The sequence below is a fragment of the Phocoena sinus genome, chromosome X (assembly GCF_008692025.1).
Source record: "Phocoena sinus isolate mPhoSin1 chromosome X, mPhoSin1.pri, whole genome shotgun sequence".
Classification (NCBI taxonomy): domain Eukaryota; kingdom Metazoa; phylum Chordata; class Mammalia; order Artiodactyla; family Phocoenidae; genus Phocoena; species Phocoena sinus.
The window spans coordinates 130,182,825-130,206,595 of NC_045784.1; the positions used below are offsets into that span (position 1 = coordinate 130,182,825).

General features: G+C 61.3%; 4 protein-coding genes across 8 annotated transcripts in view; all 4 read left to right on the forward strand.

Moving 5' to 3' along the window:
* Positions 1-1,241: 1,241 nt before the first annotated feature.
* ATP6AP1 (ATPase H+ transporting accessory protein 1) lies at positions 1,242-8,642 on the forward strand. The gene is made up of 10 exons (XM_032620242.1): positions 1,242-1,444; positions 1,692-1,818; positions 4,171-4,245; positions 4,515-4,708; positions 5,115-5,155; positions 5,979-6,064; positions 6,469-6,710; positions 7,197-7,244; positions 7,326-7,557; positions 7,790-8,642. The coding sequence occupies exons 1-10, from the start codon at positions 1,290-1,292 to the stop codon at positions 7,997-7,999; spliced, it is 1,410 nt and encodes a 469-aa protein (XP_032476133.1). The 5' UTR covers positions 1,242-1,289; the 3' UTR covers positions 8,000-8,642.
* A 632-nt stretch (positions 8,643-9,274) lies between these two features.
* Positions 9,275-15,216, forward strand: GDI1 (GDP dissociation inhibitor 1). 2 transcript variants are annotated; one of them, XM_032618825.1, is made up of 11 exons: positions 9,275-9,453; positions 10,647-10,754; positions 10,902-11,001; positions 11,144-11,278; positions 11,736-11,934; positions 12,195-12,326; positions 12,879-12,978; positions 13,312-13,483; positions 13,743-13,908; positions 14,033-14,087; positions 14,178-15,216. In XM_032618825.1, the coding sequence occupies exons 1-11, from the start codon at positions 9,409-9,411 to the stop codon at positions 14,328-14,330; spliced, it is 1,365 nt and encodes a 454-aa protein (XP_032474716.1). In that variant the 5' UTR covers positions 9,275-9,408; the 3' UTR covers positions 14,331-15,216. The 2 variants fall into 2 exon arrangements, with proteins under 2 accessions (XP_032474716.1, XP_032474717.1); XM_032618826.1 differs by having other exon boundaries at positions 9,285-9,453; positions 13,764-13,908.
* PLXNA3 (plexin A3) overlaps positions 13,045-23,771 on the forward strand; it is a 31,609-nt gene continuing 20,882 nt past the window's right edge. The window contains exon 1 of the mRNA XM_032618821.1: positions 13,045-13,050. The gene's annotated coding sequence lies outside the window, so the exon portion shown is untranslated. The remainder of the gene's footprint in view (positions 13,051-23,771) is intronic.
* Positions 15,849-22,157, forward strand: FAM50A (family with sequence similarity 50 member A). Of its 4 annotated transcripts, none has more exons than XM_032618830.1 (13): positions 15,849-16,059; positions 17,265-17,349; positions 17,448-17,547; positions 17,819-17,964; positions 20,021-20,097; positions 20,208-20,274; positions 20,430-20,491; positions 20,717-20,793; positions 21,005-21,059; positions 21,234-21,282; positions 21,376-21,446; positions 21,541-21,651; positions 21,762-22,157. In XM_032618830.1, the coding sequence occupies exons 1-13, from the start codon at positions 15,949-15,951 to the stop codon at positions 21,768-21,770; spliced, it is 1,020 nt and encodes a 339-aa protein (XP_032474721.1). In that variant the 5' UTR covers positions 15,849-15,948; the 3' UTR covers positions 21,771-22,157. The 4 variants fall into 4 exon arrangements, with proteins under 4 accessions (XP_032474721.1, XP_032474720.1, XP_032474718.1 ...); XM_032618829.1 differs by having other exon boundaries at positions 20,208-20,295; positions 21,762-21,905; XM_032618827.1 differs by having other exon boundaries at positions 20,208-20,295; positions 20,430-20,793.

Sequence of the window (23,771 nt, forward strand, 5' to 3'; positions counted from 1 at the left end):
AATTGGCCTTCTTCCCTGTGTGTCTGTGTCTAAATTTCTCTCTTCTTATAAGGACACTAGTCACTGGATTTAGGGCCCACCTTAATCCAGCATGACCTTATTTTGATCACATCTGCAAAGATCCTGTTTCCAAATAAAGTGACATTTACAAGTTCTGGATACACATGACTTTTAGGGGGATACTCTTCAACCCAGTACATGTACCAAGGTCAAAAAAAAGCTTACAGTGAACACCCATATACTCACCCACTAGGTTGCAGTGGTCACTAATATGAGAAATAAAAAATGGCACAGAAAGGGGCTTCCCTGGTGGTGCGGTGGGTAAGAATCCACGCTCCCAATGCAGGGGGCCGGGGTTCGATCCCTGGTCAGGGAACTAGATTCCACATGCATGCCGCAACTGAGAGTTCACATGCCACAGCTAAGGAGCATGCCTGCTGCAACTAAGGCCTGGTGCAACTAAATATGTATTTTTTAATGGCACAGAAAAAGATGAAAGTCTCCCAATTTATTTGAGGTGGTGTCTCACATCTTCTGACTCTAGCTGTCACTCTGTCTCTTTCCTCTCTTTAAGGCTAACTTCGAGAAAGGACAATCTATACCGTGTCTCCACTTCCTCACACTGACATCGCTCTCACCAAACTGGTGTTGATAAGTACAAGAAAGTTTTCTGTCCTCATCCTACCTGCTTCCTGGCAGCAGTCGAGAATGACGTTGTTAACCATGGTGTGCTTGAAACTTCCCTGGGTTTCCCCCTCCTCTTTGATGCTCCTTCTCCGATCTCTCTTCTGGATCCTCCTCCCTGCCCATAGTAATTGCTGGCGTTCCTCTGGACGCTATCCAGGGCGTCCTCTTCTCTCCCTACCTGTATAAAGGAGGGTCCATCTGCAGGAAAAAGAAACCACTCTTGCTACTTTAAGCACTAAGAAGATTAAAACAGGGAAAGGAGAAGCTGTGCGTGTGGGAACCAGCGGAGCCCGCTCCGCCCCGCTCCTTCTGCAGGGTTGGAACCCGCGGCGTCCGCAGAGGGGCAGGAGGCTGTGGGAGCCGGCGGAGCTCGGTTCCGCCCCCTTTCCTACTTGGAGCTTGCGCGCCTGGAGACACGTACAGCCAACCAGTGAAAAGGAGCGGCTGTGAGTGACATCCACTTCGTCCAATAACCTGAGGGTCTGGAAAGCGGTCTTGCGCCCGGGCCAATGGCGGCTCGAGGCGGAGCTCGGGCGGGGGCGACGGTCACCTGATCTGCGGCGGCCGCGGTGGGTCCTGGCAGTGGAGGCCGAGAGGTTTTGATGGCGGCGACGGCGGTGGGTCGAGTGCGGGCGGGGATGCGGCGGTCCCTGGCGCTCTGGCAGATGCCATGGCTGCCGCTGGTGATGGTGGCGGCGGCGGCGGTGGCGGTGGCGTCGGAGCAGCAGGTGCCGCTGGTGCTGTGGTCGAGTGACCGGTGAGCGGGGCGGGCCGGGGCGGGCTGCGCTGCGCGCCGCGTCGGCTGAGGTGCCCTCGCCCGACTCCGGGGCTGTCCTTGGCGAGGGGCGGCGGGGCCCAGAGGGGGACTGTCCGTTGCTCGGCGGCTCCATAGCGAGTGGGCTGGGTCTAAGCTCTGGGCCCCACGCATCAAGCTGGGAGCCCGTGGGTTTCCGATCTCAAGCCGTGAGCTTCCGCTTGACAGCACGTCTTCTGTCCCCTGCCAGAGACCTCTGGGCTCCTGCGGCCGACACCCACGAGGGCCATATCACCAGCGACATGCAGCTCTCTACCTACTTAGACCCCGCCCTGGAGCTGGGCCCCCGCAACGTGCTGCTTTTCCTTCAGGACAAGGTGCGCCTGCCACAGCCCTCTCTCCCTCGGTCATCAGGAGGCAGGCAGCCCCCCCCTCCCCCCGCCCCAGGACACTGAGGCCCATTCCTCAAGGGACGCTTCAGTGACCTTGTCCCAACTCTAGGGAGGTGTGGTTCCTCCCTTGGGAAGGCATGTAGGAGAACGTTCAGTGGGAATGGTGAGGGCCTTGAAATGGCACCCACTTGATTGGGGGAAATAAAGGGTCAGAGGCCAGATGCCCAGTGAGTGCCAGACCCTTATCTGATCATGGTGGGGATGATGCACCCTGTTTACAGATCAGAAGAGTGATGCCAAGGATGGCAAATGACTTGCCCAAGGTCACACAGCTAATGGGTGGCAGAGTCGTGATTCGAGAGAATGGAAGAATGATCACTCACTGAGTGCTTCATTCGCACTGTGCTGGGCTGACGTCATTATCTCGGTTTTACTGCCAGAGAACGATTGGCTGAAGTTGTGTGGCTTGTGCAAGCCACAGCTGGTTCCAGCCTGAGTCTGTGGGACACCCCTCCACCCCAGGTTTGTGCTCATATCCAGCACACTGTTTACCCTCCCATCTGGGTCCTTCTGCTCCTAAAGCAGGCACGTAGACCACAAGAAGGTTCTAGGGCAGCGTAGGGTTGTCGTTTGGGAGGTTATCGAGCTTCTGCTTGTCGGTTCCTCATTGATGGCCTGTATGGCTCATTCCCCTTTTGGTCTTGCTCTGTCGTTCTGTGGGCAGGTGGTGGTGGCTGTGCTGGCCTGTAGTCTTTCCAGGAGGTGGTAAATAATGTAGTCAGACTGGAACTCAGTTCTAGTTCTACTACTTACTGGCCTTTGGACATGTGAAATACTCTGCAAATGCCCCTTTCCGCATCTGTAAAATGAAGACACCACTGACATCAGAGGGCTGTGAGGAACATTTCTCACAGTCCGTGTGAAACGTGTAGCTGGCATCCCCACCCTGTCTTATGGCATTCCTTCAATTCATTCATTTGTCAAATATGGACTCTGCCTACTGTGTACCAGGTACTAAGTGTTGGGGACACAGCAGTGAGCAGAATAACCCAAGCCCCCCCGGAGATGCTGACATTGTCGTGAGGGTGACAGGTAAATGCTAAGTTGGTGTATGATATAATGTCAGTTCTGTAGTCCTTAGAGAAGAAGGAAGCAGACTAAGGGGACAGAGTAACTGGCAATGCCGTTTAAGGTAAGGGTGACCAGGCAAGCGCTCACTGTGGAGGTGATATCTGAGCAGAGACCTAAGTGGAGGGAGGGATGGAGCCGTGTGGCCGTAGGGGAAGGGCATTCCTGACAGAGGTAACGGCAGGTGCAAAGGCCCTGGGCAAGGAGCGCTCCTGGTGAGCCCGTGGAAGAGCTGGTGTGGCTGGAGTATAGTGAGCGAGAGAAAGGGGTAGGAGATGGTCAGCCAAGGAACCGGGAGACAAGGGGGGAAGACGTTGGTCGCAGTTCTAAATGTGGCAGGAAGCCTTGGGTGATTTCGAGCAGGGAGTGCCATGAGGACACAGCGGTGGTTCCTGGGCTTTCAGAATGAGAGCTTAGGTGGCCAGACAGGGTCAACATTCCTGTCCAGAAGGGAGAGGAGGCCGCAAGTATGTATACTAAACAGGATGAGGTTAGGGAAGCTGATTAAGATCTCCTCTGGGCCTAACCGGGAAAAGCCAGAGGAAGCTGGGAGTTGGGATGGAGGGGCAGAAGCTGAAGGACATCTCTAGGTTGCAGAGGAAAAGGGATGGGGTTGGGGTTACTGTGGCCCAGAGAGCTCAGAAGACTTCAGTGCTTTCTCCAGCATGTCCTGAGATCCTCACCTCTCTCTCCCCTTCCACCAAAACCAGGCAGGGAGGGGCACTTCTCCCCCTCCTTTGCAAAGGGTCCCATCCAGACCGGACGGACGCAGCTCTACCTGTCGCAGCTGGCGCGCAGGCTCTCCTTGTCTCTGACTTCTGCCCTGGGGGGCGTGCAACCAGTGCTCCTGGCTGCCCCCCAGCTCCTCCCCACAGCTTCCCTCTTCCCTCCGCAGCTCCTCCCGTCTGCTCGCGGGGGGTGGCTGACTCTTACTCCCGAGGTTACCATGAATCAGCTGCCCACAGACTTCCTTCCAACCCCATGACCACCTTCCTTGTTCCCTCACCCTGCCAAGAGGGTGCTGGAGAAAACAGAACCTTCCACCGCCCCACCCCACCCCTAAAATACACCGTTGCTCACTCTTCGGACCAGATCAAATTTGACTCTGAATGAGATTCTGCTGGCCCTGCAAACGCACAGGGAAGGTGTCTGCCCCCTGCCCTGGCCCTAGCCCAGCGTTCTGAGGCCATCTCCCTGCTTCCCTACTAGCTGAGCATCGAGGACTTCACAGCGTATGGTGGCGTGTTTGGAAACAAGCAGGACAGTGCCTTCTCTAACCTGGAGGTAAGGGTCCTCTCCCAGCTGCAGGCCCTGGAGGCCATCCTGCGCCCCCTCTCCCAGCACAGTAAGAACTGTCCCCTCAGGAGCCAGAGATGCTGGCTGAAGGTAGAAAGGCCTTAGTGTCAGGGCCAGGGGTGTGGCGTGTTTTCTTTGTCACCTGGAATGAGAGCCGGTGTGGGTGTGGGCGTGGCTTTCCAGAGAGGTCTGGGAGGCTGGCCCGGGTCCACTGGCCCCTTGCTAACTCATCCTCTCGCCTGCTGCTCTGTCCCCAGAATGCCCTGGACCTGGCCCCCTCCTCTCTGGTGCTTCCTGCCGTCGACTGGTACGCGGTCAGCACTCTGACCACTTACCTGCAGGAGAAGCTCGGGGCCAGCCCCCTGCACGTGGACTTGGCCACCCTCCGGGAGCTGAAGCTCAACGCCAGCCTCCCAGCCCTGCTGCTCATCCGCCTGCCCTACACAGCCAGGTACGGCCCGGCCTCTAGCCTCAGGGCCCAGGCCCCGAACAGTCCTCCTGTTAGCAGCTTGAGGCCCTCCCAGAAGGTGCCTGTGCGGCCAGAAGAGGCGGGAAGGACCTCAGCCTGTCGGGCCTCCTGAGACAAGGCAGACGTGGGCCTTGCTGGCGGGGAGCCGGCCCGCCTAGCGGGGACCGTACACGGAGCAGGTGGCAGGGACTCGAGCCGGACTCCGAAGCTGGGGGAGGAGGGCCGGGGGATTCCAGGCAGGGCTGTGAGGTGAGCAAAGGTACCAGTGGTGGGAGTGGGCCCGCAGCTCGAGTGTGCTAGGTGGCGGGGCTACCAGGCAAGGACGGCGGCCCAGGGCAGCGGAGGCCATTTGGATTTGGGCGTCTCTAATGTTCTGTCTCTTCCCCAGCTCGGGTCTGATGGCACCGAAGGAAGTGCTCACAGGCAATGGTGAGTGGGGTCGGGGCGGTGCACGGTTTCTGTCCTCATCCCACCCTTGGCCGCAAGGAGCTGGCCTGCGCTCCTCAGCCCCTCTGCCCTCCCAGGGTGGCCCGCCTGCTTCTTGGCGGCAACTGGCCAGCTGAGCAGGGCCCCGCCGGTCCCCAGGCCTCGGCCCTCTCTGGCTGGGCCCAGCCTGGCAGAGCTGTTGGATGTCCGGGGGCCTTCCGTGTGCAGCCTGGAGCCAGTTTCCACTCAGGCGGCCTGAATCCTCGGGTTTGGGCTTGAATATACCAGCAACGTTTCAAAAAACAGTTCCAAGGACTGGTCTTCCTTTGGCTGTAAAGGACAGTCATTCCTCCTGGCAAGGTCACTGGACACTTTCCGGGTGTAGAGTTGGAGTTTTCTGTGTCTGTCTGTCTTTCCTCCCTCCAGTGAGTTAGGATGTGGCATTAGGGATTCAGTGATTGGGGCCACGGTGGCCGGGGGGAGGCTGGGGCTGGGCGATGATGAGAAGTGGCTGCTGGAAACGGCGAACACCAGTGAAGGTTGCTGGGACCCGGCTCTGCGAGGGTCTCGGCGTCCCACCAGAGGACGTGCCGGTTGCCGGCGTACGGGGACCGCACAGGGCAGACATCCGGCGCTCCCCAGCTCAACACGGCGATCCCGCTGAGCACCGTCAAGAGAAGCCTCCGAGAGGGTGCATGGAAGGCCCCAGCCTTGCCCCTGCCGTGTGACAGTCGGGCGGGTTCTCACGGGCAGTGGCAAGCGTGGCCGCGAGCGGCTGCCTGTGACTTGCTTCTCTGCCCCCCCCCGCCCCCCCGTTGCTCCTCAGATGAGGTCATCGGGCAGGTGCTGAGCGTGCTCAAGTCGGAAGACGTTCCGTACACGGCGGCCCTCACGGCAGTCCGCCCTCCTAGGGTACGTGCCCTTGCCCAGGGCTCCGGGATGTGTGGCCAGGGGCCTGGAGGGGGGCCGGCTTCTCCTCCAGGCAGATGTCGGGGTGGGGGGCGTGGATGAGCCGTGAAGTCCTGCTTCCTCCTTCCAGGCGGCCGCTGCCCATCTCATCCCAACAGCCTTACTGGCTGGCGTATTCGGACAGTAAGTCCAAGTGTTCCTAAGGTGCAGAGACGAGAAACATCACAAAGGCTTAGGGGCCACCAGGGGAAGGCTTCCCAAAGGAAGCTTTGAGTATGAGCGTGACTGGTGGGACTTGAGATGGTGGAGAGAGTGCCCAGCGGGGACCGCAAGGGCAGGCCGCTTGGTTCAGGGCCTGCTGAGAGAACCAGGGCTGTTGAGAGAAGGCTTGTGGGCTCTTTCTGCAGGTGGCCCGCGATGTAGCCTTGGTGGCTGGGGGTCTGGGTCGCCAGCTGCTGCAAAGACAGTCGGCATCGCCTATGGTCTTTTCCCCTGTGAGTTACAACGACACTGCCCCCCGGATCCTGTTCTGGGCCCAGAACTTCTCGGTGGCATATAGGGACCACTGGAAGGACCTGACCTCCCTCACCTTTGGGGATGAAGACCGCCTCAACCTGACCGGCTCCTTCTGGAACGAGTCCGTTGCCAGGTAAGGGCGAAGTACATGCCACTGAGGGGGTATGTGTTGGGGGCTGTCCGCCGTGGGGATGCAGGTGGCATTGTGGCGGGGGGGGAGGCTGGCGGAGGGCTCCTGAGTGGGCGTTGCTCAGAGCTCTGCCTCCTCACGCCTTCTCGTCCTCGGCCCGACCTCGGTGGTTAATACCTTGGGTCCTGCTACTTCCCCCTTGGGCAGCCTCCGCAATCCCCAGGGGGAGCTGAAGGAGTGGCCATGGGTTCAGGGGAACCAGAGGGAGGAGCTCTCAGCTGGAGGTGGGGAACCTGTGTGCTGGCTGGTTCCTGACTTAGGGTGTGATGGGGCCTCAGTTTTCCTATCTGTCAAGTGGGAGGCACTGCCTCTTCAGGTGGCTGTGAGGACCCCGTACAGCTTAGGTAGAAGGATACCTGAGGAACTTGCTCTAAGATGCTCAAGGCCATCCCAGAACCTGAAAACTCACCTCTTCCTCTGACTCTGCAGGCTTGTGCTGACCTACGAACAGCTCTTTGGTACCACAGTGACATTCAGGTGAGTCCGAGAGGCAGGTGCGGGTGGGCTCATGTGGCTCCGGCCTCTCCAGCTGCCTGACACCTCCACGGCCTCCCCCAGGTTCATTCTGGCTAACCGCTTCTACCCGGTGTCTGCCCGACACTGGTTTACCCTGGAGCGCCTTGAAATCCACAGCAATGGCTCCGTCGCCTACTTCAATGCCTCCCAGGTCACGGGGCCCAGCATCTATTCCTTCCACTGCGAGTACGTCAGCAGTCTGAACAAGAATGGCAATCTCCTCGTGCCCGGCACACAACCCTCTCTCTGGCAGATGACTTTTCAGGACTTCCAGGTAGGAAGGGGGAGGGACCGCGCCTGGAGGTGGGGAGCCCAGGTTGGAGGTAGCCCAGTACTGGGAGGGGTTGGGGGAGCAGAGGCCTGAAGAGTCTCAGTGTGCTTTGGGTTGGGGTTAGGGCTTGGGAATGTCCTGTCGCCTTGGTGAGGGAGAGTCCTGTCGCCTTGGTGCTCCCACGCCCTTACTGGGCCTCCCTGTGTGGGGCCACTCGGTGCTTTCTGTCCTGCAGATCCAGGCCTTCAACGTGACGGGTGAGCAGTTCTCCTACGCCAGTGACTGTGCAGGTTTCTTCTCCCCGGGCATCTGGATGGGGCTGCTCACCTCCCTGTTCATGCTCTTCATCTTCACCTACGGCCTGCACATGATCCTCAGCCTCAAGACCATGGACCGCTTTGACGACCACAAGGGCCCCACCATAGCTCTGACGCAGATCGTGTGACCCTGCGTCTGCGGGGGGGTGAGGGCGTGCTGGTGTCCAGGTCGTCGCATTCCCACCAGAGGCATGCTGGACGGGAGGGCTTCCCCTCTGCCTACGGTAGCATGACTCCTGGCTCCTCTTAGCCTGTCTGGCCCTCTGTTCAACCTGCTGAGGGTCTTCCCTGGGCTGCCCACTCCCCACCTCTATCACCAAGGTGTATGTATTCTGCGTAGACAGTAGGCAAATTTCCCAGGCTTGGCCATTGTGAAGGAAGGGGCCGTGAGTTCTAGGGCCCGTCCTCCTCCCCCTTTCTCCTTATTTATTCTCATTTCTCCACCTTCGCCCTTTGCTGTTTATAAGTGCTTTAGTGTAGCCACTGCTCCCTCCCCAGGCTCTGTGGGGCTCCTTGTAGCAGCCAGGAGCTGGAAGTTCCCTGAGTTTGGGGGGTGTGGAAGTACTATTTAACTGTCTGTCCTGCTTGGCTGGTGTTATTGTTTTTTGGTGATGTTGTGCTAAGGATAAGCAGTGCACTGGGTTTTTTTTTTTGGCTTGAGAAGGAAGGGACCTCCATGGCAGGGGGGCTGGGTGTGATCTCTGGGTGCCTGGCAGGAGCCTGGGGTGCTCGTGGTTTCCTTCCTAATAAAATAAAGACGGGTCGCCATGCTTGGGCCTCTTGTTACTCATTTCTGCGCTGGGCACAAGGGAGGATGCGCTTGGCCGAGGGCTGCCGGAGGAGGCGTGCGAATGTACCCGTAGCCTAGCGCGACCAAGAGGGAGGCGGGAAGGTCTCGCACGGGTCCGTCCTCCGGGCTGCTTTTCCGGCGGCCAGGGGAGGCCGGGAGGGTTGTTAGCAAGCTGCGTCCCTAACCGACTAAAGGAGGGCGGGGGCGGTCAGCGCCCGGGAAGGGGGTGGAGACGGCCGCGACAATGGCCGCCCCTACGTCCCTAGGGGGCCGCCTCGGGCTGCCGCAGCGGCGCGCACCCAACCCGCGGGGCCGCGCTGAGCTTCCCGGGGGGCGGGGCGCGTGCGGCTCCCGCGCACGGATCCCTCGCGGACCTCAGCACCGGCTTCCGAGCCGCCCCGCCCGCCCCGCCCGTCCCGCCCCGCCCGCTCTCCCCTCAGGGCCGTTGGCGAGCGGGCGCTGCCCGCAGAGCCGCGCTGGTGCTGGGGCCCGGACCCCAGCAACCTTCACGGGAGACAACCCGGGGAGGCGGTGGCCCCGGTCGGCGCGGCGGGGGCGGGGAGGGGCCGGGACTCTTTGACGCGGCGGAGGGGTCGGGCTACGGCCGAAGCGCCGCCATCTTTGGTCCAGTGCGGCGGAGGAGGCGGCGGCGGCGGAGGCGGCGGCGGCGGCGGCGACGGCGACGGCGGTGGTGGTGAAGGAGGAGGAGGAGGAGGAGCCGACGGGCGCTGACACCGAGGCCTGACCATGGACGAGGAATATGATGTGATCGTGCTGGGGACCGGCCTCACCGTAAGTGCGGCCTCTGGCGCCCGGGGCTCCGCCTCGCCCTCTCCTCTCCGGGATGCTGCAGCCCTCGGCCCCATCCTCCCATCATTGCCATCGCGGCGCTGCCGCCCCCGGCGTTCGTGTCCCCGAAGAGACAGCCCCATGCCCATCCCCCCTCGATGTTGCTTCTACCCACTGTCTTGGCCCATCTCCAAGAAGCGGCCCCTCTTCTGGCCGCCCCCCCCCAACTCCCCGGGCCCCGACCCCTGGCCCCTCCCGTCCTCCCTATTCCGGCCGGCAGGGCCGGAAAACGCACCCCCGCTCGCCCCGATGTCTCCCGTTGCTCCCTGACCCCGCCCACCCGGCCCCCACCCAAGGCCAGCCCAGCATCACCTACCATCTTGCGCTAATTCTGGTGGGGATGTAGTAGTACAAGGACCGCCGGTCAGGTCGGGGGACCTGGCCAGGATGGGCCCTCATCCCGCCTCCCCGGGTTCTTATGGGGCCCGGGGACCCATGGAATGTTCCAGAAGGAGCAGCAGTGGGGGCAGTGACCACATTCCCGTTACCCCACCCCGGTTTCCCGTGGAGACCTCAGGCTGAGTCGTATTTGCAGCCTTTGTCCTTGGGCTGATGACAGTGACTGGTGAGGGTGTTTACCCTCCCCCAAACCCCCTCGGACTGCTGCCTTAAGAGATGCATCCCCTTCAGTCGGGTGCAGAAGCTCCTCCCGTGGCTGGGAAGGCTCACGGTCAGGAGCTCCTCTCTGAGGAAAGAGCAGCCCAGGGTGGGGCCTGGGATTTCAGTACCATGCTAACTAAGCCTTTTTTCGCTTCCCTTTTGGGTCCCTTTGGCTGTGCAGCTAGGTCTTCCCTGTGGTTCATTGTGTTTTATCTGCTTTTCTGTGGGGCTCTACGTAGGTAGATGACTTTCTTGGTATCTGGGTTGCTGGAAGACCCTGCGTGTGTCTGCTGGATACTCTCTTCCTTGTTCACCTTTTTGCCTAGCAAGGTTATGATACGAAAGGAAGCCGTGGTCAAATAAAGCACCACCCCCAATTTTAGGCAAGGCGACCAGCCACGGATGGAAGGAGCTGTCCGTTGGGGCACAGTCCTTCCAGCTTTGCTCTCCTCTCAGGGTTGGGGTGGGGAATACATCAGGGCTGCTGGTGGGAATGTGGGCAGGTAGGAGTGCAGTGAACATCGCCCCTCGCCCAGGAATGTATCCTGTCGGGTATCATGTCCGTGAATGGGAAGAAGGTGCTGCATATGGACCGGAACCCCTACTATGGGGGCGAGAGCTCCTCCATCACCCCCCTGGAGGAGGTAGGGTGCTTGGGGCCCAGGCCCATCCCTTGTTAACCTCTCGTGTGGGGTGCGGAACGAAGCAGCTCCCCAGGTTTTCTGGGCGGGGGGTGGGGGCGGGAGGGGGCGTCCTTGAGGCGCATCTCGGTCTCTCTCTTCCGCCTGCAGCTGTATAAGCGTTTTCAATTGCTGGAGGGGCCCCCTGAGACGATGGGCCGGGGCCGAGACTGGAACGTTGACTTGATCCCCAAATTCCTCATGGCCAACGGTGAGGGAGATGAAGGAGGGATTATGGGGGGTGATTGGGATGACCAGAGGAGGGTCAGACTCCAGAGAAGGGCAGCCAGACCAGGTAGAGCTTCTGGAGTGAGCCACGCTGACTCTGTTGCCTTGCCCACACCACCCCGCAGGACAGCTGGTGAAGATGCTACTGTATACAGAGGTGACACGCTATCTGGACTTCAAGGTGGTGGAGGGCAGCTTTGTCTACAAGGGGGGCAAGATCTACAAAGTACCATCCACCGAGACTGAAGCCTTGGCTTCTAGTGAGTGCGGGTCCCCTGAGCCAGGGAATCGTGGGGCGGGGCCGCTGTCCAGAGCAGGGCGCCCCTTGCCCAAGGTCACGTTCCTCACACCGTACCAGAAGCCCCTTGCTCTGTCATCCCTCTGTGCCCTGGGCCATGCCTCCCACTGGTTGCCAGGAGGGGAGTCCGCGTGCGGAAGGGATGTGGAGTCCTTGACAGACTCCAGGTTTTGACAGGGGCTCCACCCGATTAGTGAAACGTCCCCAAGCGTTGGAGCCGGGAGGGCCCTCAGAGCCGTCCAGCCCGACTCACTCTTCGTACATATGGGGAAGCTGAGGCCAAGAAGCACAGAGGGGGTTCATCTGAGGTCACGTGGGGGTCAGCTGGGAGCCGGGGTGCGCGCTTGCTCCGCCTGCTTGGTGGGATGGAGAGTTTCATTGTCTGCGGTGCAACGGTTGTTTTCACGTTGCCCGCGCAGATCTGATGGGCATGTTTGAGAAACGGCGCTTCCGGAAGTTTCTGGTGTTTGTGGCAAACTTTGATGAGAATGACGCCAAGACCTTCGAGGGCGTTGACCCCCAGAACACCAGCATGCGTGACGTCTACCGGAAGTTTGACTTGGGCCAGGATGTCATCGACTTCACTGGCCATGCCCTGGCGCTCTACCGCACCGATGAGTGAGGGGAAACTGGCATGGCAGACCACCCCTCATCCGGCCCTCACCCTGCCCTACCTGCTCCTGCCTGCTGTTCTCTCGGCCCACGCCTCTCGTACTCAGCCTCGTGCTCGCCTGCCTGTCGCCTTTTCTGTCCCTTCCCTACAGTTGACCCGTGGGCTTCCCCAGGCCATTGAGGGTGGTGGGAAGGCTGGCCTGGTGCCTGGGTGGGGTGAACTGGGGGTCCTGCTGTTGGAGCCTCTTCTGAACCCATCCCCCCAGCTACCTGGACCAGCCCTGTCTTGAGACCATCAACCGCATCAAGTTGTACAGCGAGTCCCTGGCCCGGTATGGCAAGAGCCCGTATCTGTACCCACTCTATGGCCTCGGCGAGCTGCCCCAGGGCTTTGCAAGGTAAGGGCGTGGCTTCGGTCGGTTGGCGGTCCCAAGAAGGACTGAGGCCAACGATGGAAATGGCCCCCTTGGGTACCTCCACAGCATTTTGTACTTTCCCACTGTGGTCCTAGTTCATTTCACACCATCCTTGGGTGGTGACGCCACAGTGGGGTATTGACGTGCAGAGTTGAAGAACCACACATGGGGGCTTGCTTGGCTCCTGGCCTGAGTCAGGCAGCGCTAGGACTGGGCACGGGGCCTGGAAACCTCGAGTCGGATTCTCCAGAGCCCTTCGTTCTGTTTCCCAGAACATTTCCGTGAGGAGCCACCCTCACGCTAGCCCTTCGCCGAACATTCTGGCGATAAGCTCCTGGAGAGGAAGGACCACTCCAGGTTCAGTCCTGAGTGTGTGGCTGTGACAGAGTTGGGAAGGGCCGCCAGGTCTCCTGAGCTCTGCCTGCCTGGGGCCGCCTTCTCTGCACCCTCGTGCTGGTAGGGGCGGGTGGCGCAGTATCACTGGTCCCCGTTTGTCCTGGGAGGGCGCCCTCACCATCACTCTCCCCACCACAGGTTGAGTGCCATCTACGGGGGGACCTACATGCTGAACAAACCCGTGGATGACATCATCATGGAGAACGGCAAGGTGGTGGGCGTGAAGTCCGAGGGAGAGGTGAGCCGTCCCCACCGCGCAGGCACGCCGGTCTGGGCGGGGTTCGCCCCCTCCTTAGAGGTGCTCTTCCCAGTGACCCTGGCTCTGCTGGGTCTGCTGCTGCTCGGCTCTGAGGGCCTCGGGCTGGGGACCGGGGCTCCAGAAGAAGACTACGTAGCCGATCCTGTTGGCAGCCGTCTGCGTATCAGGGCCCCCTCCCCGAGGCGCAGGAGGAAGCTGCACGTTGTGGGAGTGTCCTGCCTGCCGGAGCTGCCAGCCCTCGTCGTGAGTCCAGGCCCTGAAACCCCGAGGGGTGTGATTAGATAGGGACGAGGCCTTTTGGTGTTTTCACAGGTGGCCCGCTGCAAGCAGCTGATCTGTGACCCCAGCTACGTCCCAGACCGCGTGCGGAAGGCTGGCCAGGTTATCCGTATCATCTGTGTCCTCAGCCACCCCATCAAGAACACCAATGATGCCAACTCCTGCCAGATCATCATCCCCCAGAACCAGGTCAACAGGAAGTCAGGTAGGACCGGAGGAAGTCACGTGTTCTCTCCGGTGTGGCTCATGCCTTTCCCCTCAGCCTGGGGGCTGGCTCCCTGCCAGATCCCTCCGTGGGAGAACAGGGACCCACGCTGCAGTCCCCATGACCTGAGGTCCAAGGCATTGGCTGGCTTGGCCTCTTCTCCTCCGTGAGGGTGGCAGCTTGGATGCTGCCCGCTCTGCAGGGCTGGGGAGGGTGGGCGGGCCAAAATTGAGCTTGGCCCCCCACGTGCCCGTGTTAGCCGAGCCCTTCCTGTGGACAGACATCTACGTGTGCATGATCTCCTACGCACACAACGTGGCCGCGCAGGGCAAGTACATTGCCATCGCCAGCACCACGGTGGAGACCGCAGAGCCCGAAAAGGAGGTTGAGCCGGCCCTGGAGCTGCTGGAGCCCATTGACCAGAAGTGAGGGGCTGGGGGGCTGGGGCGGAAGCTGGGGGGGGAAGGGAGCCAAGGAGCCGGAGGGTGGGCATCAGGGAGGGCAAGGCTGGTTGTGAGACCTGTCTCGTCCCTTCCGTCTGCCCGTCAGGTTTGTGGCCATCAGTGACTTGTACGAGCCCATCGACGATGGTTCTGAGAGCCAGGTAAGCAGCCTGTCCCGGCCCCGGCTCCTGGCTGCCCGCCCAGGGCCCCTGCCCAGCTCACCTCGGGCCCCGGGCGCTGGCTGTTTCCAGGTGTTCTGTTCCTGCTCCTACGATGCCACTACACACTTTGAGACAACCTGCAACGACATCAAAGACATCTACAAGCGCATGGCAGGCTCCGCTTTTGACTTTGAGAACATGAAGCGCAAACAGAACGATGTCTTCGGAGAAGCTGACCAGTGATTGCCGACCCCGGCCCCAGCCCCTGGTGCCCTCTGCCCCAACCTGAGCCTGTTCTCCTCAAGGGCTGGGGAGATGGGCGTGGCTGGGCACCCCCGTTTCCAGCATCTTCTGCTTCCCCCACCACATTCCTGTCATCCACCTCATTGATTCACTGACCAAATCCTTAACCTTAGTGATGGTTTGGGAGACGGGGGGCGGGGGGGGGGGTTGGTTAGTATCCTCTTTCTTGGCCCTTCCTTATCCTGGGAGAAGGGGGTTCCTCTCCTTGTGTGTGTCTCTCCCCCCACCCCTAATTCTTCTGCTCTGTTCGGGAGGAACGTGGAGGAAAAGCTGACTTCTGCCCCCACTGCTCTTACCCCTGCTCTAGTGGCCTTTGGAGATGCCCCCTGCCTCCCCCCACCAGCTCTTGTGTGTTGGAGAGAAGGGGCCCTCCCAGCACAAAGTTGCAGTCCTTTCCCTACCCCACCCCCGTAATTTATTCTAATTTATTAACTTCGGCCCACCCTGTGTGAGAAGGGAGCACTGTGCCCTGCAGCCTCACGGTGCGGCCTGGGGCTGTGGAGCAGCTACCCTGGCCTGGCCTTCCTAACCCTGGCGACCCTGGTGCAGCCTGGGAAGGAAGAGGGCTTGGGTGTGGCCCCATTGGAGGTTGATTTGGTTTTTGTTTCTTGTCTTTGTGTCTGCTGGTACTTGCTGAGAGAGAAAAGACATGTGAGCAAAGCAGAAGGAGGTGGGAAAATGGATCCAAACCCCGTGTGCCCTGCCCTATTCCTTCCCCTTAGTGGTGGGAAACCCTTATCTTGCAAAGTGAATGTGTCCCCTTCCCCAACCTCTAGTGTATTTCACAGAAAACAAAACCTCCCAATAAAACTGTGTTGAAACCTGAGCCCAGATCCGTTCGTTTTATTTCCCCAAAGCTGCCTCTGGGGCGGGGCCTTGGCTCCCTGGGCTGTCCTGCTTTCCTACCCAGGCTTGGGACTGCGTGGGGCTTTGCTTTGCTCCTGATGGCTGTTAAGAGGTGACTCCATCAGGAAGGAAACAGGTCACATCACCCTGCCCAAGGGGTCAATGTGAGAGGAATCGAGGGAGAGGGGTCTGGCCTGGGGTGGGGGCTGAGGTGGAGGAAGCAGACGCGCAGGCCCAGCCTCATGGCCTGGGGAAACGCGGGGCTGGGGCCCAGTCTTGGGAGGGGAGTCAAAGCCAAGGAAGCAGGGGGAACCAGGACGCCCTCAGGCAGGGAGGCAGCGAGGGGATGGGGATCTGCCCTTAGACTGAGATCAACATCGAGGAAGTGAGGGGCCCGGAGGCCCAGCCTTGGGGTCAACAGGGTGAAGCAGGACTGGGAGCCCAGCCTCGTACCGGCGGTTATTGTTGAGGAACTGATGGGGAACCTATAAAGAGAGGGACCGCGGCGTCCAGCTTCCGGCGGCCGGCGGGGCGGGGCCGCTAGCGGGGCGGAGCTGGGCGGCACGCAGTCACGTGCCGGGGGCGGGGCGCGGTGGCAGCGAGTTCCCCGGTAGCGACGTCACGGCGCTGGGGTCAGTTGACTGCACGGCCGCCTCCACAGCCGTTGCAGCCCGTGAGACTCGGCCGGGCCGCTGTCGCTGTCGCCGCCGCCATGGCTCAGTACAAGGGTGCCGCGAGCGAGGCGGGCCGCGCCATGCACCTGATGAAGAAGCGGGAGAAGCAGCGCGAGCAGATGGAGCAGATGAAGCAGAGAATCGCGGAGGTGCGGGCCGGGCCGGGGCGCCTCGGCGCATGCGCGTGGCCCGCCGCCCGCGCTCTGGTCCCGCAGCCCGGGGTCGCGCGGGGCCCCGGGGAGCGGGAGCAGAGCGCGGGCGGCGAGTGGGGGTGGGACCCTTGCTCGCCGATCTCTAGCAAGGGGCGGAAATGAGCGGGCGACAGTCTGTTCATCTGTAAAATGGGCGCAGAAGGCTGAGAGGAGGTGGGCTGTGACAAGCCTCCAAAGGAGCCGCACTCAATGGTTACATTTCTGGCATTGGGGCGATCCTCGAGGGCACAGAGCATTCTTTCTCTGGCCCTTCAGCCCTGAGAGTCAGGCCCAGATCCAATGGATATCAGGAAGGGTGGGCCCCAGCCAATCCACCGGACTCATTCTGGAGCCCTTTTCATGGGACAGAGGCAGGCAGGAAGGTCTGGGGTGCTCGCGGTTCACTAAGGGCTTCAGTGAGTGGCCAGTGGCCGTGGGCCGTCAGGAAGGAAGGAGCCCTCCACTTAGGCCTTTGGGGGAGAGTCGGTGGAAGAGCAGGGACTCGGCGCAAGGGGAGGGCAGGCCTTAGGTACCGTGGCAGCCGGGCCCAAGGAAGTGGCTGCATGCTGAGGCCCGGTGCTGCCTCGGTTTACACTTGTGCCCCAGCCCCACTGTCTCAGTGCGAACTCAGTGGCGGGACGGAGGTACATTTCTCTGCTGGCCACCTCCTGTGGAGGCTGCTGGCCAGAGAGGGACCTACTTGATACCAAGTGGGATGGGACTGGGCTGGAGTGAGGAGGCCTCGTGGGAAGCTGTTGGCAACATCTGGTGCCAGGAGGGAGCAGCATTGCTCGGTGAGGGACCAGGCCGCCAGCCACTCTCTGCTCCCTCCTGGCACTCCTTGCCTTGGGTCTCCAGAGCTTCAGCTTAAGAGCTGGGCGTGAAGAACACCAACCACTGAGTGAGCTCTGGTTCCCAGTGGGACCTGTGGAGGGGCCGGAGCAGCACAGATGGCACGGGGAAACAACCCCACTTGGTTCCCTCGGCACTGGAAGAGCCTCTCACAGCCCCGTGGAACCTTCCACCAGTCAAGGGAAGGGGACATGTCTTTCCCAAGGTCACATCATAGTGAGTCTAGGGACACACCTGGGACTAGAACCCAGGTCCCCACTTGCATGGTGGGGTGGCAGGTGGCCCTCACTGCTGCTTTCCCTCCCGGACAGGAGAACATAATGAAATCCAACATTGACAAGAAGTTCTCTGCGCACTATGACGCCGTGGAGGCGGAGCTCAAGTCCAGCACCGTGGGTGAGCAAAGCGCTTGTGTCCCCACTCCCGGGCTGAGGTCGGCTGCATGGCTGACTCTGGGTGACCGCCTCTTGCCCCCGCGTCTCCTCACCTCGCAGGTCTTGTGACCCTGAACGACATGAAGGCTAAGCAGGAGGCCCTGGTGAAGGAGCGGGAGAAGCAGCTGGCCAAGAAGGAGCAGTCGAAGGAGCTGCAGCTGTGGGTCGTCTCCTCCCAGCCAGCGGCCTTCCCCTCTGGATGGAGCTCGTGCTTGGGGGCGGGTCAGGCTGGTCCTGCACGTGGAAGGGGAGGGGGGACCCTTTTTCATCATCAGATCCCTGCCTGCCCGTGAACTTGAAGTGCCCCGGGCCAGCAGGACTCCTCTGGGCCTGCGCGGAGTGGGACCCGCACTGAGCACACAGGTGGCTCTGGGTCGGGGAAGGGGCCTCGGGGGTGGGAACATGCATGACGGCCACCCATGCCTCGGCAGGAAGCTGGAGAAGCTGCGAGAGAAGGAGCGCAAGAAGGAGGCCAAGCGGAAGATCTCCAGCCTGTCCTTCACCCTGGAGGAAGAGGACGAGGCGGGCGACGAGGAGGAGGAGGCGACCATGGACGATGACGAGCTGGAGAGGGAAGGTGGGGGCAGGTCCCGCTGGCAGAGCTCTGTCCTGGCGTCCAGCTCGCAAGTGAAGAAGCGCCTCTGCCAACAGCCTTGACTGCCCGCCGCATTCGGGGTCCCGGACCTCACAAGTTGGGGCAGGAGGGAAAGGGCCAAGTCTTCACCGTGGCAAAGTTGAGTGGGGGGGCTCGCTTTTGGCGGCCGATTGAGTGGGAACCAGCTGTGCGGTCCCTGGGCAGCTGTGTGGGGCTCGTGTGGCTGGGCACCAAACTTAATTCTGTTTGAATAATTTCAGTATAAATTGACCCAACCGCAGAAACTAAGCGGCTGCTCACTGGACAGTGCAGGCCTTGCCCAAGGGAACAAGGGGCCACAGGAACGACTCGGGAAGGCTGAGGTCACCATGGGGCCCCTGTGTGCTGGGCACCTGCTCACGGCCGGGCCGGGGCCGAGGCAGACGGACAGAAGCTGGGTGCCGTCCCTGTCCTGGTGGGAGACACACGGGGAAGCGTGTGTCTCGCTGGGGCCAAGGGAGGGGGGAAAACTGAGTTGGGCCTTCAGGGTGAGGGGAATCTCATTAGCACCCAGAGAGAGGCGGGTGGAGAAGCACGTAGAGTCAAGAGATGAGTGTACCTAGAAGCAGAGCGGGCAGAAGTGGACACATTTGAGGACCGGGGAGGATGCAGCACAGGCCTGGTCTGGGTTAGAAAGCGTGATGGCCAGCATGTGGTGGCCTGGGATCAGTGTTGGGGAACCAAGGCAGGGGATGGCACTGGGACAGCTTTGAGGGGAGCGGCCAGTGCTGTCAGGGGGAAGAGCCTGCCCGCCCCCCGGGGGGAAGCCCCTGGGGTAGTCTCACTACTGTTGAGTAACAGTAACTAGTAATATTTGGTATCTAAAATGTTCCCACGGGCAGGTCAGTTGTGTTTGGTGTGAGCTGCCCATCTGTACGGCAGAGGCCACCTTTGGGACAGCACGGGTCTGGGGGGAGGCTTTCAGCCTCACTGTGTGTCACTGGGGCTTTGTGGGTGCTTCCCTCCCCCTGGAGGTTTGGTTTCCGGGGCCCGGCCATGGGTAGCTGGCGTGGAATTTTTGTAACTTGTCCAGGCGCTGGAACCTCTGCCCTGGAGTATGGGCTTGTCTTCTAGGTCGGCGGTTCTCAAAGAGTGCTCCAGGGACCCCTGGGGGTCTCCGAGACCCTTTCGAGAGGTCTGCGAGGTCAAAACCATTTTCATAATTGTGCTAAGACGTTCTTGGCCTTTTGCACTCTTGTTCTTTCGTGAGCGTGCAGTGGATTTTTCCAGAGGTCACGTGACATGGTATGCCGTCCTCCCTCCGACAGCTGATAGAATGCACGCTTTCATGTTCTCGAGTCTTTGGCACTTCCCAGATTTAGTTTTCGATTTGGTGACTGTCAATGGTTACAACTCCCAGGGACAAGAGCTCTCTGGGGTCCTTGGTGACTTGTAAGACCGTCCAGGGTGCCGAGACCAGCAAGTTAAAGAATCACTGTTCTCGTTCATTTGTGCCCTAATTGGGGAAAGTGAGTTGCAGAGTCCAAGGTGTCAGGCCTGGCCTGAGCCCAAGTGGGGCCTCTCCTTCCCTCCTCCCCGCGGGTTCTGATAGTAGCAACCATAGGACTTTGGGCTTCAGCTTCGTCTCCTGGTAAAAAGGAATGTCGTAACCTTTTGAGGCTGTCGTGAAGAGTGGATGAGACGTCAGATGTGGATGTCCTGCCCCTCTGGTGCAAAGGACCTTCTCTCCCTCTGGCACCGGCACTGAGGCCTTAAGTCCCCCGAGGCACTCCAGGTCACAGCTGATGGGGCAACAATTTGGTACCAGCCTCCTGCTCAGCTGCTGGCGGTGGAGACCAAGGTGAAGGCCCCTTGGCAAGGGCGCCTCTCATAAAGGTTTCCATAGGTGCTGTGAAGAGGGCTGTGCGTCCCGGCCAGGACAGTCCAAGAAGCCTCCAGGGAGGTTGCGTTTGAGCTGAGGCCTGGGTGACAAAGGTCTGGGGTGCCCCGGAGGCAAGGGCCATCGTGCCACTGACTCTTGTGTTTCCTTTTGCTCCAGAGATCACCACAAAGAAGAGGAAACTGGGGAAGAACCCAGATGTGGACACAAGCTTCTTGCCTGACCGAGACCGAGAGGTAAAGGCGGCCTGCCCCCGGCCCTGGCAGAGGCTTTTGCTCAGGAAGTGGGGCCCTGCGTGCCCCCTGGGCAGCCCTGGGCCTCCCTCCTTTGCCTCTTTCTCTTCCAGGAGGAGGAGAATCGGCTCCGGGAGGAGCTGCGGCAGGAGTGGGAAGCCAAGCAGGAGAAGATCAAGAGTGAGGCTCCCGGAGCGGGATGTGCGTGGCCCGGGGCTGGGAGCCGCACCCGCGCTCCTGCCAGCGCTGCTCTGGACAGCGCCCCGAGCCCCAGGGAGCTGGCAGGGAGTGGGGACACCGGGGTCTGGAGGCCAAGGGGCAATTCTGTTTTGTAGGCGAGGAGATCGAGATCACCTTCAGCTACTGGGATGGCTCTGGGCACCGGCGTACAGTCAAGGTGACGCTGCGGGGCCTGCGCCCCGGGCCCCATGCCCCTCGCCCCTCGGGCCCAGCCTCCTTTGGCCTCGGTGGGAAGGAGCTGTCAATCCCTTGGTATGGGTGGCCCCTGGGGGTTCGGGGGGAGCAGGGAGGAGGGTTCCGGGCTTCCGTCCTCCCTTCCCAACTCCTCGGTTGGTTTCCCCGCACGGTTTCCCTCTTGCCTCTTCTTGGGTCACTCACACAGATGAAAAAGGGCAACACGATGCAGCAGTTCCTGCAGAAGGCCCTCGAGATCCTGCGCAAAGACTTCAGCGAGCTCAGGTGGGGCTGCGCGGGTGCACAGACTCCAGGGTGCACCGGAGTCTGCAGCCTCAGCCCTGGCGCTCGGGACCCCAGGTGGCAGCTGCTGCTCGCGGCACGCCGGGCGCCGTGCCCCCTTACCCATCCCCCTTCCAGCATCGCGGGCCTCTGCCTCCTGGCTCTGGTGCCCCGATGTCCTTGGCCACCTGCTATCTGGTCCTTCCTCCCTCAGGTCGGCAGGGGTAGAGCAGCTCATGTACATCAAGGAGGACCTAATCATACCCCACGTGAGTCCCTTCTCTGGGGGCTGCGGGGAGGGTCTCGGGCCGTGGCACACCTGGGGGCTTCGAGGGGGGCCCCGCGTGCCCTGGGTCTTCGGCTCGGGTGGGCAGGGCTGGAACCCGGCTTGCAGGCGGCCGAGGTGGCTCACCTGCCGTCGCCTTCCTGCCCTCTGCTCGTAGCACCACAGCTTCTATGACTTCATCGTCACCAAGGCACGAGGGAAGAGCGGTGAGTGCGCCTGGCCCCGCCCCCCCGGTCACTTGCCCGTGTCACGGGGCGGCAGCTGATGGGGCCTGGCCTCTTGTCTCCTTGTCCCTGCAGGGCCCCTCTTCAATTTCGACGTTCACGATGACGTGCGGCTGCTCAGTGATGCCACCGTGGAGAAGGATGAGGTACGGTGGGCAGGGGCACTGCGCGGGTAGGAGGGGTCCAGCCACGTGGCCCCGAGCCCTGAGCCGCAGCGCCCGGCCCTTCTCCCGTCCTCAGTCGCACGCGGGCAAGGTGGTGCTGCGGAGCTGGTACGAGAAGAACAAGCACATCTTCCCCGCCAGCCGCTGGGAGCCCTACGACCCTGAGAAGAAGTGGGACAAGTACACGGTACAGAAGCCCTCGAGCACTGGGCGCGGGCTGGCCTGGCTGCCCGGCGGGAGGCCCGCCTGGCCCTGCTCAGCTCGCCTTTCCTTCTCTGTCCCCTCGTCCTGCACCAGATCCGGTGATGTGGAAGCAGCGCAGCCCCAGCCCCTCCGGCTCCCTGCGGCGCCCTCCCTGCGGCCCCAGGATTCCAGGCGCCCGGCTCCCTGCTCCCGAGACGTGACGGGGCCTGCTCAGCCCCTGCCCCTGGTGCTGTGTTTACCGCCTTTTTCTTTTATGACAGAGATACACACGTCAGAGCTAGAGCACCTGTTGTGCGTTTTATTCTAAAGACTTTTTTTATTGAGCTAAAATTCACATAGCATAACGTTCACCTAGTGTTGTGAATCACCCCGAAAGGAGACCCCACGTCCATTAGCAGCTGCCCCCAGCCCCTCGCATCCCCTGGTTTACTTTCTGTCTGTATGGATTTGCCTGTTCTGGAAGTTTCACATAAATGGAATTATACAATATCTCTGCTCTCTGTGTCTTGCAAGAAAGCGTGTGTTTGGCAGAGGTGGGAGGGTGGGAGGGTGGGAGGGATATTTGGGATCCACTGGGGCCTCAGCAGGCCCAGCTCGTCCCCACTGCGGCACCTACGTGGGTAGGAAGGGCGTTCCTCCCCATGCTTCCCGCCTAGGACTTTGGGCTCCTTTGTGTCTCCTAGCTGCCCGTTCCATAAGGGACACGGCTGTCCTGTGGCTCCCAGCCACCCTGTATCCCTGTCACAGCATCTCTCCCCAGACTGGACACGGGAAGGCCACTGTGGACGCCCTGTACTCCCTGCGTGCCCACCCCACCCACGGCCAGCTCTGTTCAGGCTGCCCTGGGGCTGGTCGCTGTCACGGCCCGAAGGGGGGAACTTGTCTTGGGGATGTGTGCTCCCTGCTTCCTGCCCCGCCTTGGCGGGCAGCTCCCCTGGTTCCCCTGGGCCCAGCTCCAGGAGGCTGAGGAAGGTAAGCTCGCCACCCCTGCTCCCCCCTTATTCCCCTTGCCTGAGACCTGGCAGAGGGGACAGGGGACAGACCCCAGCCGGCAGAGAGCGTCTCCGCTCTGGGTCCGGCCCCACCTCCCTGGCCAGTGTGCAGATCTGACGCTGGTGGCGGGCTTTGCTGGGTACACAGGCTCTTGTGCCCTCCTCTGTGGCAGGGCCCTCTGTCCTGTTCAGCCGTGGCCTGGGGAGGCCCATCTGGCAGCTAGGAGCTGTCACTTGGGCTTCCTTACCCTGTGTCTGGGGCGGGGCCATCCAGGGTCACTTGGAGGAGGGAGGAGGGTAGAATAGGCCTGGGCACCTGGGGCACAGCAGGGAGGGGTGGCCAGGCCTGACCCTAAGTCCTGGATGTGGGGAACAACTCTGAGGAAATCGATGGGGCTTTCTGTTGGGTTCCGGGAACCCTGCGGGGGGATCCTCTGGCCTGCGCCAACGCCCTCTTGCCCCCTTTGAGAAGCCGCCAGAAGACTGCATGATTTGAGGGAGCCGCCTTTGGCCCGGCAGCTTCTGGAAAACAAGCCCCTTGAGGCCCAATCTTGGGTCCTGTCAGGGAAACAGCCCTAAGTTGCTGGGAAGAAGGGAGACGTCTGGGGTCAGGGTCAAGGGGGCAGGGAGGCGGTCAGGGGAGGAGACCCCCTTCCCTGTGGCCGTTGGAGGGATGGAAAAGACACCATGGTTGGTGGGGCCCAAGGGAGGAGCCCCTTATCCTAAGAAAGGGCTGAGAAAGGGCCAGCTTTCTGCTTGGCAGTCTTGGGCTCCGTACTTCCTGCCTGGAGGCCAGTGCAGGCCAGCACTCCTGCCAGGAAGGGCACCGTCGTGCTGGGGGCCCTCTCCTCGGGACCTTGAACTCATGTGAGTGTGGAGTGTAGGGGAGAGGTCCGGGGGCCGCAGAGGAAAGTTGGGGGCTGCCGGGACAGCTATTATCTGATGCTCTAGAACTACACGAGGTCACCGAGGCCAGTGAGTGCTCACCAAGGCTTCTGGGGACTAGTGTTTGCGGGGGGTGGGGGTGGGCTAGGCGGTGAGGGGAGCAGGTGTGTCGGCACAGGAAGGCAGGCTGGAGGTGAGTGGGGTGGAAGGGAGGGAAGGAGAGAGG

Coding starts and splice junctions, on each gene's coding strand:
- ATP6AP1 (XM_032620242.1), top strand. CDS start 1,290: ATGGCGGCGACGGCGGTGGGTCGAGTGCGGGCGGGGATGCGGCGGTCC. Junction 7,245..7,325: donor GGTACCACAGTGACATTCAG/GTGAGTCCGAGA, acceptor GGCCTCCCCCAG/GTTCATTCTGGCTAACCGCT. Junction 7,558..7,789: donor TGACTTTTCAGGACTTCCAG/GTAGGAAGGGGG, acceptor TCTGTCCTGCAG/ATCCAGGCCTTCAACGTGAC.
- GDI1 (XM_032618825.1), top strand. CDS start 9,409: ATGGACGAGGAATATGATGTGATCGTGCTGGGGACCGGCCTCACC. Junction 9,454..10,646: donor TGCTGGGGACCGGCCTCACC/GTAAGTGCGGCC, acceptor CCCCTCGCCCAG/GAATGTATCCTGTCGGGTAT. Junction 13,484..13,742: donor CCAGGTCAACAGGAAGTCAG/GTAGGACCGGAG, acceptor TGCCCGTGTTAG/CCGAGCCCTTCCTGTGGACA.
- FAM50A (XM_032618827.1), top strand. CDS start 15,949: ATGGCTCAGTACAAGGGTGCCGCGAGCGAGGCGGGCCGCGCCATGCAC. Junction 21,060..21,233: donor AGGACCTAATCATACCCCAC/GTGAGTCCCTTC, acceptor CTCTGCTCGTAG/CACCACAGCTTCTATGACTT. Junction 21,283..21,375: donor CAAGGCACGAGGGAAGAGCG/GTGAGTGCGCCT, acceptor TTGTCCCTGCAG/GGCCCCTCTTCAATTTCGAC.